General features: G+C 40.8%; 1 protein-coding gene across 3 annotated transcripts in view; it reads right to left on the bottom strand.

Moving 5' to 3' along the window:
* Positions 1-11,618, bottom strand: part of CIROP (ciliated left-right organizer metallopeptidase) — a 42,073-nt gene extending 30,455 nt beyond the window's left edge. For 2 of the 3 annotated variants that reach the window (XM_077468798.1, XM_077468807.1), the window contains exons 1-5: positions 11,053-11,618; positions 7,715-7,808; positions 4,602-4,653; positions 4,367-4,513; positions 2,353-2,478 (exon numbers count right to left, since the gene is read on the bottom strand). In XM_077468798.1, coding sequence (XP_077324924.1) covers positions 2,353-2,478; positions 4,367-4,513; positions 4,602-4,653; positions 7,715-7,808; positions 11,053-11,341 — 708 coding nt within the window. In that variant the 5' untranslated portion in view covers positions 11,342-11,618. The remainder of the gene's footprint in view (positions 1-2,352; positions 2,479-4,366; positions 4,514-4,601; positions 4,654-7,714; positions 7,809-11,052) is intronic. The other variant, XM_077468815.1, reaches the window with a different exon arrangement.
* Between the last annotated feature and the right edge of the window lie 1,627 nt (positions 11,619-13,245).

Below are 13,245 nucleotides of genomic sequence, written 5' to 3'. Positions count from 1 at the left end.
GCATGATAACTTCTGAAAAGTTCTCCGACACATGATAAAATCAGCCTGAATTTTGTGTCAGGGTGGATGTTATAAATAGATTAGCAGAAAGCTGCTCTACTCACAGCAGAGCTCTGAAAGTCTCTGCCTATGTGGGGGGGGGGGGGGCTTTCCTCCAATCAGCTGCCTCCCAGTTTAATCCAACACTACACTGCTACTGCTGAATGAGGAAGTGAAAATTTCTAACATGATGTGCACCTTCTAAACATTATATAAAGCTGAAGACAGCAGATATACATGTAAAACTTATGTAGGGATATTTGTTTCATCTCTGTGTATCATCTGAGGCTGTTCACTTCACTGGATATAGGAGAGGGTTTACATCCACTTTAATGGATTTGTGGGAAACGCTATAAAATTTTATTTTTCTGTAATTGAACCATTATTAAAGGGATTAAACATGGAAACATGTATGCAAAGATGTACTGAACTGGATATTGTTTATTTAAACTTAAAGTGAAACTTTATTAAATAACAGGCAGGTTTTTAATGCAGAAGGGACATATGATGTCTCTCCATGCATTAAAGTTTCATGCACTCTCAGCTCAGTGTACAAATTTCAACAATGCCAAGATGAATGAACTCCGGTGCATGCATGAAATGACATAATCCCAGCCAGGCCAATGAAGATCGGTACCCGGAAGACAATCTGACCAGAGATGACAGTGGCTGGCGGGGAGATATGGGAGACTGCATCTCTGGATAGAAGGGGAGTATAGCTCCACTTTAAAGGATAAGTTTAGCTTAGGGAATATGTTACAGGTTCCACCCATTTTTAGGGTGGAACCTATAACATGTTTCCATTTCCAAAGTGGCTTGACAATCCAAGCTCTCGCTGTGAAGCAGTATGGGGAGAAGTTCCCCATACTAGCTGTCACTTTCTGAAAAGAGAGTACCCGTGCGGGGCTCCTCCCACAAGGCTGCTTCATTCCTTCACAGTGTTCTGTAAATAAATGGACTACAACTACCGTCAGCCTTTGCAGCTGTCAGTTTGTTGTTAATAAACTACGGGGGACGCTGTTGAGCGTTGCGGTAGTTCATTGATTCTTCCTGTCTGTGTGAAACTGCCAGCCCATACGATGTACGAGCACACAGCTTACACTGACAGTCTGCATGAGACCTGCATGGCACCAACAATCTTCTGATCCTGGGCGCAATTCTTTCCAGGCTCCTAAAAAAAAAAGTAGTAAATGCACATTATTTTTTTTTACCTGCAAAAAAATGTGCATTTTTTTTTATTTTAAAAGGTGAACTTATCATGTAACTATCTGTGCTTGGCTGTTAGAGACATAACGTAGCTGTGTTTGGGGTTATATGACCATTTAAAGCCTAATGCCCCATACACACGATCAGACTTTCCAATAACAAAACCGTGGATTTTTGTTCGAAGGGTGTTGGCTCCAACTTGTCTTGCATACACACGGTCACACAACACGGCCAACAACGGCCAACAATTACGAACGTAGTGACGTAGAAGACGTACGTGATATCTCCATTACGAACGCTAGTTTTACAAGACCGAGCGCTTCCGGCTTGTACTTGATTCCGAGCATGCATGGACTTTTGTCCAACGGACTTGTGTACACACGATCGGAAAGTTCGACAACAAACATTTGTTGATGGAAAATTTGAGAACCTGCTAGCCAACATTTGTTGACGAAAAGTCCAACAACAAATGTTCGATGGAACATACACACAGTCAGACTTTCCGCCAACAAGCTCACATCCAACATTTGTTGACGGAAAATCAGATCGTGTGTACGCGCCATAAGTGTACCTACAAGAAAAAATACAAGACAAGCACAAGGGACAATAATACAATGTGATGTTTCCCTTGTACTAGTTCAGTAGACATCTTCAGCCCTATGATGCCTCCCTTGCTCCAGCCACCATAATCTTCCATCGTATGGTTAATGGAACTGAGGAACTGTCACCTGCACTTATCAAGAGTGCCCAACTATGTCCACCCAGCTTCTGCATTCATAGAACTGCAGTTTCTGTGAATGAAACCAGATCTAAATGGAGGATGGGTGGATGATTGAAAGATCTGCCTCTTCTATTCATAGATCCTCTTTCATTTACAGAAGCTGTAGTATGACTTCTCTGAAAGTAGGAACTGGTGTACATAGCCAGGCACTCTTGATGCAGCACCAGAGGAAGATGATTTTTACTGAACTAGCACAAGGGGCACATCATGCTGAAGGTAAGTAATGTCCCTTATGCTTTTTTAGCATATATTTTTTTGTATGTAAATTTAGGCTTTAAGATACAAACTGTGGACTTTTTGAAAGTGGTCGGCTGTGGCTGCCATACCTGTACAATGTGATGATGCTGGAATACTCCCTCTCGAAGGCGCTTTGGACAGAACACAATGACTCCAGCAATAGGACGACCTATGCGGTCCAGCTGACAGTAAGACGCATAAGCAATAACTATGGGCTGGAAAATACAACACAAAAATGACATGGCTCACAACAAAGTAGAATTTACATCAAGTAGTTTCTTCTGGGTACTCCAGTTTCCTCCCACACTCCAAAGATCTACTGGTAGGTTAATTGGCTCATGTCTAAATTGGCCCCGGTATGTGTATGTATAAATGTGAGTTAGGGACCTTAGATTGTAAGCTTTTTGAGGGAGGGCAGGGAATGTGAATGTACAATATATATGTAAAGCGCTGCATAAAAATTGACAGCGCTATATAAGTACCTGTATTAAATAAATAAGTAAGAGCTCTATTAGCTTACCCCATTTACAAAGCAGTGAGTGTTTGCATTGTGACATATTAAAATTGGCAACAGAACAAAATCAGGTTGTACACAAGCCAAACAGATCAGACCTGTGCAGTAAATACAGATGCACTCTAGAGGGAGCTATATAAGATGTTCCCGATCAGCAAGGATGCATTTGCTTTTTTCTATCACATAATTTAAATAGCTGGGGGAATTGGTTGTATTGTGTTACTGCACATGAAGGTCTGTGAGTCCCCAAGCAACTATAATTATTTGTCATCTTATTAGTGCAGAGTTTTTTTATGACAAGCAGTGACTTAGTGCAGGTTGTTGGATTTTGTATGATCTCTTATAGCAAATAAGATTTTTCAGTTACGTCTTTAAATATATTTGTTGTAGATTATTCAGTACGTTATAAGTGACAAGTCTGAAAAAATGCAAGTTTAATTTGTAATCACAAGTCTTTCTTGTTAAACAATGCCATTACAGTATAGTAATTACATTATATAATAATAATTAAACTGTGTAAATTGTTTTTAAAGGTCAGTCCACCCAAAACTAATATTTTTTATTTTTTTTTTACAGATGCTGAATGAAACAACCCAACAAGTTTTTTTTTTTACATCTCTCAGGGCCAGTTCACACTTGAATCACATAGGAACGCAGACCATGTTTCTGTGTAATTCAGTGTGGTACGATTTTCAACCCATTCAATTGAATGGGCTGAAATTGCAGTGGATGCACGCACTACTTTTAAAAAGCACTGCAACAGGATTGCATGATACTGCGGTACTGTACGATCCTGTGCAGGCAAACATACTATGTTTGTGATCTGCATTTGGGGTAAGGAATATATTGACACCTGCAGTAGATTACATACCCATTGTGTTTTGAATGTGGCGTGGGCATGGGCCCTCCATGTTTCTGGTGACTACACAAGACCCCATACCTGCTAGGTCTCGTTAAAATATTGGATGTATCTCTTGTAATTTTAAAACAGATATAAGGCTGGCTTTCTGAAAATCCATGCAATGGATGTAGCAACTGCATTTCTCCACCAGGAATATGACACTCACAAGGGCGTAGATAAGGGGGTCCAATCCCCCCCAGAGCATCTGTGGTACAGGATCTAATGCTGACAGTTTGTGTGCCGCCAAAGCACTGCAACCGCTGGACCTTTTGCCGTTCAGGTCTAAAGAGAGGCAGCTGCAGTTCAGAGAGAAGGAAGCTTTCCTTAGTTCCTCCTCGGGCTCCAATTACATTACACCTCTGAAGGAGGACTTCCTCTCACTTTAAATTGGTGAGTGTGTTTCATGGAGGGGAGAGACTGTATTGGGTGAGGGGGGACATTAGTATTAGAGGGAGCTGTACTAAGGGGTAGGGGGAATCTGTAATGAGGAGATCCATACTTGGGGAGAATATCTGTGTACTGGGGGAGCTGTACTGGGGACGGTGGGTGAATTTGGATATGTACTGGTTTTGCACTCCTGAACCTAGCACTGTGCATTACACACTGCTAACTCTGGCGATCTGTGCGTTAGGCATTCCTGACCCATGCGCTCTGTGCATTATGCACTCCTGACCTTGGCATTTCTTACCTTTAACGCACATTTTTCTGTCTGGGCCACCTTCACATACAGCAAGAAATCTGTATCAGAAACACCAGACCCATCTGATATTTTATAAATTGGTTCTGTCCCATTCATTGGCCACACTTCATATCCATAGAGATGGGATTCCGGTATCTAGAAACATAGATATATTAAAGCATGTGATATTAACATTCCAGCTTATAATATCAGTGCTATAGTATTAACACTCCAACACTCATACCAAGACATCTAGACATCTTTCTCCATGGTAAGAGCTGTCTCGAGATCCACACCTGAGAAAGAAACATACACAATCAGAAGTAGCACATTAAATGACACATGCTAGTTATCAGGTTTATTATTTATAAAAAAAAAATGACGTTGAAATGCTTATTGCCTGTAGAAACAAATTATATGTCAACTGTCACTAGTCTAGTCTAAACCATAGTACAAATCAAAAGCAAGTACTAGCTTTATACAAGAAATACAACATATTTGCTGCAGTTTTTACTGCATATCCAACATATAGCTGCCTTGAAAACGTATTCATATCCCTTGAAACTTTCCACATTTTATCATGCTACAATCTACAACATGCAACAACCAAAAATGTAAATGTATTTTATTTGGATTTTATGTGATAGACCAACACAAAATGGCACATAATTGTGAAGTGGAAGGAAAATGATAAATGGTTTTCATGATTTTTTACAAATAAATATGTGAAAAGTGTGACGTGCATTTGTATTCAGCCCCCCTGAGTCAATACTTTGTAGAACCGCCTTTTACTGCAATTACAGCTGTAAGCACATCTATCGAGTAGAATTTTTGCCCATTCTTCTTTGCAAAATACCTCAAGCTCTGTCAGATTGAATGGAGAGCGTCTGTGAAAAAGCAATTTTTAAGTCTTGCCACAGATTGGATTTAGGTCTGGGCTTTGACTGGGCCATTCCAACACATGAATATGCTTTGACTTAAACCATTCCATTGTAGCTCTGGCTGTATGTTTAGGGTCGTTATCCTGCTGGAAGATGAACCTCCGCCCCAGTCTCAAGTATTCTGCAGACTCTAAGCCCTTGTACACACGGTCGGAGAATCCGTCAGAATGTGTCCTATCGGACCGCGTTGTCGGATAATGCAAATGTGTGTGGTATGCATCGGACTGATTCCATGGGAATATCCGTCGGACCCAATTTTCCAACATGTTGGAAATATTTTCCGACCAACTGGTTCGATCGGACATACTCCGATCATGTGTAGAGAATTTTGATCGGACCAAGTGCCACGCATGCTCAGATCAAATTCCTACATCAAAGCTATTGGCTACTAGTCCCATCGTAACGAAATTACGTCATCACGTTCTGAAAGATCGGATTTTTCGCCAACTTTCTCCGATCGTGTGTATGCAACAGTTTCGGACAAGATCCGACGGACAAAATCCGACGGGCAAAATCTGACTGATTTGGTTGTGGAAATCTCCGACCGTGTGTACAGGGGCTTTCAGATTTTCTTCTATGATTGTCCTGTATTTGGCTCCATCCATCTTCCCATCAACTCTGACCAGCTTCCCTGTCCCTGTGGAAGAAAAGCATCCCCACAACATGATGCTGCCACCACCATGTTTCACAGTGGAGATGGTGTTTTCAAGGTGATGTGCAGTGTCAGTTTTCCGCTGCACATAGCGCAGCACATAGCATTTTTCTTTTAGGCCAAAAAGTTCAATTTTTGCTGTGTCCCCCACATGGCTTCTCCCGAAATGCAAATGGGACTTTTTATGTCTTTCTTCCAACAATGGCTTTCACTCTTTCATAAGAGACAGATTTGTGGAGTGCACGACTAATGCCGTGTATACACGGTCAGACTTTGCGGCAGAAAAAGTCAGACGGAATCATTTCATCGGATTGTGTGTGGGCTTCAGCAGACTTTTTGTCAAAAACTCTGACGGACCCAGAAATAGAACGTGTTTTAAATCTTTCCAACAGAATCAATTCCTATCGGTAAAACCGTTCATCTGTATGCTGTTCCGATGGACCAAAAACGACCTAAGGGCAGCTATTGGCTACTGGCTAATGAGCTTCCTTTTTCTAGTCCTGCTGTACTTATTATACGTCACCGCGTTCTAAACGATCAGACTTTGGTGTGATCGTGTGCAGGCAAGTCCGTTTCAGCGGAACTCCGTCGGAAAAAACTTCAGAGTTTATTCTGACGGAAAAAAAATGGTTGTGTGTACGCGCCATAATAGTTGTCCTGTGGACAGATTCTCACACCTGAGCAGCTCCTCCAGAGTTACCATGGGCCTCTTGGCTGCTCCTTTGATTAATGCCCTCCTTGCCTGGCCTGTCAGTTTAGGTGGAAGACCAAGTCTTGGTAGGATTGCAGTTGTGCCACTCTCTTTCCATTTTCGGATGATGGATTGCTCCGTGAGATGTTCAAAGCTTGGGATCAATTTTTATAACCTAACCCTGTTTTAAAATTCTCCACAACTTTATCCCTGACCTTTCTGGTGTGTTATTTGGCCTTCATGATGCGATTTGTTCACTAATGTTCTCTAACAAACCTCTGAGGGCTTCACAAAACAGCTGTATTTTATACTGAGCTCAAATTACACACAGGTGAACTCCATTTACTAATTAGGTGACTTCTGAAGGCAATTGATTCCACTAGATTTTAGTTAGGGGTATCAGAGTAAAGGGGGCTGAATACAAATGCACGCCACACTTTTCAGATACTTATTTGTAGAAAATTTAGAAAACCATTTATCATTTTCCTTCCACTTCACAATTATGTGCCACTTTGTGCTGGTCTATCACATAAAATCCCAATAATATACATTTGCGTTTTTGGTTGTAACATGAGAAAATGTGGAAAATGTCAAGGGGTATGAATACTTTTTCAAGGCACTGCATTATTGGGTTATGTGAATCATTACTAACATTTTAGGTGCAGTAAACCGGCAGTTGAAAATCATTTCCTTGTATACACACGTATTGGAAATGCAAAATTTATGTGTACAGTCAGGGCAAATTTCCATTACTAGAGCCTGTAGGCACAAACAACTTTTGGCATTCCCTCTGCTCGAATCACGCAAAACAGTTACCTGTTTTTCTGGTCCTAACCTGGCTTAAAATATTATAATAATGTGTATGTGAACTTATTTAAAAAAAATGTCTTGTCAATATTGATACAGGGACAATATGACTGTTTGCTTCTGCCACCTATGGGCACAGGGCGTATTGTGCCCAATGGTAAACTGGGTCCTGTTTATGTTTATTTTATTTTTTTTGTTGCTAATAGGGATGGTAATTCATGTTTTGGCAAAAAAGGCAGAATAAAATAGCAGAAACTTTGGCTCACCTTTTATAATTGGAAAGCGAGGGATCACCCCAGATAGAGCGACAATATCTATTCATATCACGATTCAGGAGTAACGGTCCTTCCCGTCTACGAACTGCAAAATACAAACACATTCTTCATATGTGCTGCCTGCCGTTTATAGAATAAGCCCCCGTTCACACCGGCGCAACTTGTCATGTGATATGACAGTTTAAAATCACATGACAAGTCGCACCCTGCCTATGGAACCTTTTAAATCGGTGCGATTCCGTCTTGCAACAATTTTGAAAAGGTTCCTGCACTATTTTTAGCGATTTCATGTGTGACATGCATAGACACCTGTGCATGAATTTGCACAGATGTATTAAAGCAACACATGACATCGCACTGACCTACGGCTTTGAAATCACACCGAAGTAACACTATTTCAGTGTCGCATTTGGTTAAAGCTTTTATTTTATATTACAATTTGTATATTTGGGGTCCATGCACAGTAGCTTAAAAAAAAACACTGCTTCTAGGGGAGTTAAGGCCCCATTCACACCTGAGCGTAGCGTCTTCAGGTAGAATGTTGCGCGATTTTACATCGATTTTTGCCGCATTTTTACTGCGTTTTTGGCTCCAAATCTCCCTAAAAAAAAAAAAGTTACAAAACTTGTTTGAGCTTCAGGCGTTTTGGAGCTTCTGGCTGCAGGCATTTTGGAGTGGAGATGTGAACCATCTCCATAAAGAGTAATTCAATTTTTCCCCTCCAGCCTTTTGTAGCTTCAGACTTCAAGCTACAAAACGTTCAGGTGTGAATGGGGCCTTATGCCACGTACAAGCGACCGGACTTTCCAGCAGACTAGGTCCGATGGAATCATTCCGTCGGATAGTCCGATCGTGTGTGGGATCATTTTTCTTTAAAAAAATCAGACGGACCTAGAAATAGCACATGTTTCAAATCTGTCCAACGGACTCAAACGTTTGTCTGTGTGCTGGTCCGACGGACCAAATACGACGCAAGGGAAGCTATTGGCTACTGGCTATTGAACTTTCTTTTCTAAGCCCGTCGTACATAATCATGTTCAAAACGAACAGACGTTCAAACGGACTTTAGTCCGTTCGTTCGGAAGTCTGTTGTAACTCCGCCGAAAGTCCGTCAGGAAGACAGTCGGACCTTTTCTGCCGGAAAGTCCGGTCGTGTGTACGCGGCATTAGCGTTAAGCCTGTAAAAGCAGCTAATGTTATCCTATGTGTCCATGCAAAATAGGACTTTTAGAGGCATATTTTTATGTACAGCATTTAGAGGCTGTAAAAAAACCCTTCTGTCTTGCATTTTTAATGGCAGTTTCCTGGAAGGAAAAAAAAAAACGCTAAACGTACCTAAATCCTAGTACAAAAAAGCATAAAATGTGTGTTTTTTTTCCTAAAGCTATTTCTTTTATGTCATCAGACACAGGTTTACCTCACATTAGGACCTTAGAAAATGAATCCATTTGTAAAATCTGCATTGCTTTAGATTTTGCTACATTGTCTTAAAATATGCATATGTAAGTATGTTTTATAGTTTTATATATTTATGAGAAACTACACACAGGAGAATGACCTTGAACCAGATAGATAACAAATTATATAGGGCTGCTGATATAACTACTTACTGTAGGAAAGGGTAACGTAATTTATCCTGCTTAAGGCTGGGTTAACACTTGTGTGATCAGAGACATCACGTGTGATTCACACCGCAATGCTGATCACATGTGATGTCTGTGTGATACAAATTCAGCCATAAAAACTGGCTAAAATCGCATCGCATTTGCACCAAAATGGTGCAGGATCCTTTTTTGGTCCTCACTGGAATCGGATGGCATGGGTGTGATTCCTGCACCATTTCACAGTTCGCACTGCGATCTGCAAACCGATCTGGGGGTGTCATTAACTTTATATTGACACCCACAGCGGTTCGCAGATGTCAGTGTGAACCACCGGCGATTCAGGTGCGATGTGGGAGCCCGCACAGGAATCACGCTGGTTCCTTCATCGCACAAGTGTGAACCGAGCCCAAAAGAGTGAACCTGTCTTCATATTGTTAAACAAGGCTGCATATTCTATTTACAAATGAATAAAGAACTTCATACAGCTCAGCTCAAAGTTGGCCATGCACTCACTAGTAGAATTTTTTTCAAAATGTTCTAATTTTAAGAACATTCGTTTGATTTTTCTATTCGTTAGTGGGGTCAAATCGATGTTCATTTTTGACTGCGGTGACAAAAAATTCTAGAGGAGCAGAATGGAAAATTTCTCTTAAACGAACAGATTTCTAACAGTGAGCCCTGGTTCACATTGGTGCGATTCGACATGTCAAATCGGCGGCAACTGCCGGCAACGACACCATCCTAATTGACGCATTTGCAGCGCCACGCTGATTTCAAAAAGTCGTTTCTGTACTACTTTTGGCGATTTCAGGGAGACATCTGTGCAGGAACCCGCAAAGATGTCGGTGAGATCGCAGCCGAAATGGGGACTGACATGCGGGAGTGAAATCGTACATGTTCAGCTGAACTGCAACGGCTTCATTCCCGCAGCTCAGTGTGAACCTGGGCTGACTGTAGTTTTCATTTCATTACATCACAAGTCCATTCACTCTTAAAAAAAAAAGTTCAAAGCAAACAAAATTTTGAACTGCTTTTAAATGACATTCATCGAGTTGTCAAATGTACTGAGAATTTTCGTATGAATGTTCGTACGCATGCTTATTTGAAGATCTACCAGTGTATGGCCAGCCTTATGCCCCATACACACAAGCGGAATTTCCGACAGAAAAAGTCAGATGGGAGCTTTTCATCATATATGCCGACCGGACTTTTTACATCGAAAATTCTGATGGACCTAGAAAGAGAACATGTTCTATCATTTTTTCCAAACATTTTCTTTTTCGGGAAAACGACTCGTCTGTATGCTGTTCCGACAGACCAACAACAACACATGCTCTGAAGCAAGTACAAGATGGAGGCTATTGGCTACTGGCGATTGAACTTCCGTTTTCTAGTTCCGTCGTACGTGTTGTACGTCACCGCGTTCTTGACGGTTGGACTTTGGTGTGACCATGTGGAATTCTCTTGGAAAAACCTTCAGAGTTTATTCCGACGGGAAGACCGGTCATGTGTACAGGGCATTAGTCCTCAGTGCTTGCCAGCAGGGCTTGTTTTCCAAAATTCTAGTTAAAAGCTAAATAAAGCTCCTAAATTGGTAATTAGAACAGCTTAAAAGAAGCAGACTCATTTTTTAATCTATAGTTTTGGTGATAGATTGGGAAAACACCACAAGCTAGGAAACACTCCTATAACGATTCTAGCATTGTACCATAGTCTGTGTCTCACCTGATAACATACTGCCGATGGTCTTGGTGACTTCTTTTATGGCTGTCTGCAGTTGGGATATCTGTAGTGGAGAAAGAAGGGCACTTTCTCCTGGTAAATACCAGGGAGTCACCCTAAGTGGCAAATGAGGTGCCCATGTTGCAGCACGGCTAACTAGCCTTCTAACGTTGGTAGAGACATCTTGGGGGGACACCACTTGGGTGTCTTTTTGTACGTCATCATGGATGCACAGGGAAAAACACAGCCTTGAAATTACAGTAAACCACAGGAAACATGCAAAAATGAACATTGGCAGGGAAAATACTGGGGTAAAAAATGGTAATAAAGAGCGTAAGACAGACAAATGTCTGAAAAACCATTAATGGAGGTTCATGTAGTTTACTGCAATTGCCATGACAATTTTTTTTTTTTTTTTTTTTTTGCTAGATGCTTTCATTCAGGCAGATAATGGCTCACCATCCTTTCATCCAAGTACACTGATTCAAATCTAGTGATCAGCTTGTCCTTCCTGCTTGTTGTCTCTCTATCATCTGTGAGCTTTGGATGAGACTGGCAGACAGAAAGTTGTAGAACTGGTTTGTGTTGCTCAGGAAGTTAATAATCTAAAGAGCATGAGAGCGGATCAGGGAGCGTGAAAGAGGAGGGGAGCGAGGATGACACCATGGAAGGGACATGGAGCATGAAACTGAAAGACACCAATGAAGGGGGGGGGGGTGGAGGGGGGTGAGTTTCTGGAATATACAACCAGCTTCACTTAGAAAGATTTGTGTATTCCTTGTCTGTATTTGTTCAGTTTTTTTTTTAACCCTGGGGCAGTTGTGAAGGTCCTATGTTGAATAAATTCTAAGAAAATGTATTAATAATTATCAATTTATGCATATCAGATTGTTAATTGTTGTTTTTATAATATTCTGTTGTGTTTTTTTTTTTTTCAATTTAGTTTTTTTTTTAACTTTTTTTTTCACTTTTTAAAAAAAAAAAATTTTTTCACTTTTTTTTTTTTTCAAAGCAGCAGGTTCCATCCACATAGAACAATACAACAAGGCGGCTACAGTAATGCCAAAGTATCCAGGACACAGTGAACCTTCTTGGCAGTTACAGTGTATAATGTTCTGTTTTCATACCATAAATAACCCCTTCAGGGTAAAACAAATGCGAACACCTGAACACAATTTTGCAACTTTGACCTGTGTTTTTCAAACTGTACTTATTACCGCAACTAGTTTGTGTATTCAGGTGGATTATACCTTGTTTTTTCTTCAGGACCAATTGGGCTTTCATTTAGTGGTAGATGAAAATCTCCTTTATTTTTTTTTTTCTTATCAAAGGAAAACTGGCCCAAAATACTACCGGTAATAAAGATATATATTTTTAAATGTACCTGTATTTTTCTTGCTACTACTATAACCTGCTGCTAAAGAACAACCCAAAATAAATTCTCCTGCTTCTGATGATCGCAGGTATATGGCTCAGAAACAATGATGCACATTTTGCTTTTTTTTTATCCTACCTAAAACCCACTGACACTAAATGACACAGATACTAATTTAAAAAAAGTTTTTTGTTTTTTTTTTAATTTGAAATCCTACCTAAAGTATACTGCCCCTGACCTTTGTCCTTAACTACGTTACTTTAATACCAGGCACTTTACACCCCCTTCCTGCCCAAGCCAATTTTCAGCTTTCAGCGCTATCGCTGTTTAAATGACAATTACGCAGTCATGCTACACTGTACCCAAACAGAATTTTTATCATTTTGTTCCCCCAAATAGAGCTTTCTTTTGGTGGTATGTGATCATCTCTGCATTTTTTATTTTTTGCTAAACAAATAAAAAAAAAAACTAAAAAGTAAGTAAAAGTAAAATAAGTAAGTTTTCTCCTTCACTGACGGACACTGATAAGGCGGCACTGATGAGATGGCACCAATGAGTGGGCACTGACGGGCACTGATAGGCAGAACTGATGGGTGGCACTGATATGCAGCACTGATGGGCATGATAGGTAGCACTGATGGGCACTCATGGTGACACTGATGGGCAATGAAAGGCTGCACTGATGGGTACTTAAGGGTGGCACTGATAGGCTGCACTGATGGGCACTGATAGACAGAATTGAGGCATCACTGATGGCACTGGCAGGCATTGGGGATGGGCACTAATTGGTAGCCGCCTAGGCCCTGATTGGCAGTTCCCTC

This window comes from Lithobates pipiens, unplaced genomic scaffold (assembly GCF_037356315.1).
Source record: "Lithobates pipiens isolate NorthernLeopardFrog02 unplaced genomic scaffold, aLitPip1_a1.2 Scaffold_11, whole genome shotgun sequence".
NCBI classification, from domain to species: domain Eukaryota; kingdom Metazoa; phylum Chordata; class Amphibia; order Anura; family Ranidae; genus Lithobates; species Lithobates pipiens.
Note: the sequence above shows the minus strand (reverse complement) of the source record. Positions and strands in the feature narration are given on the sequence as shown.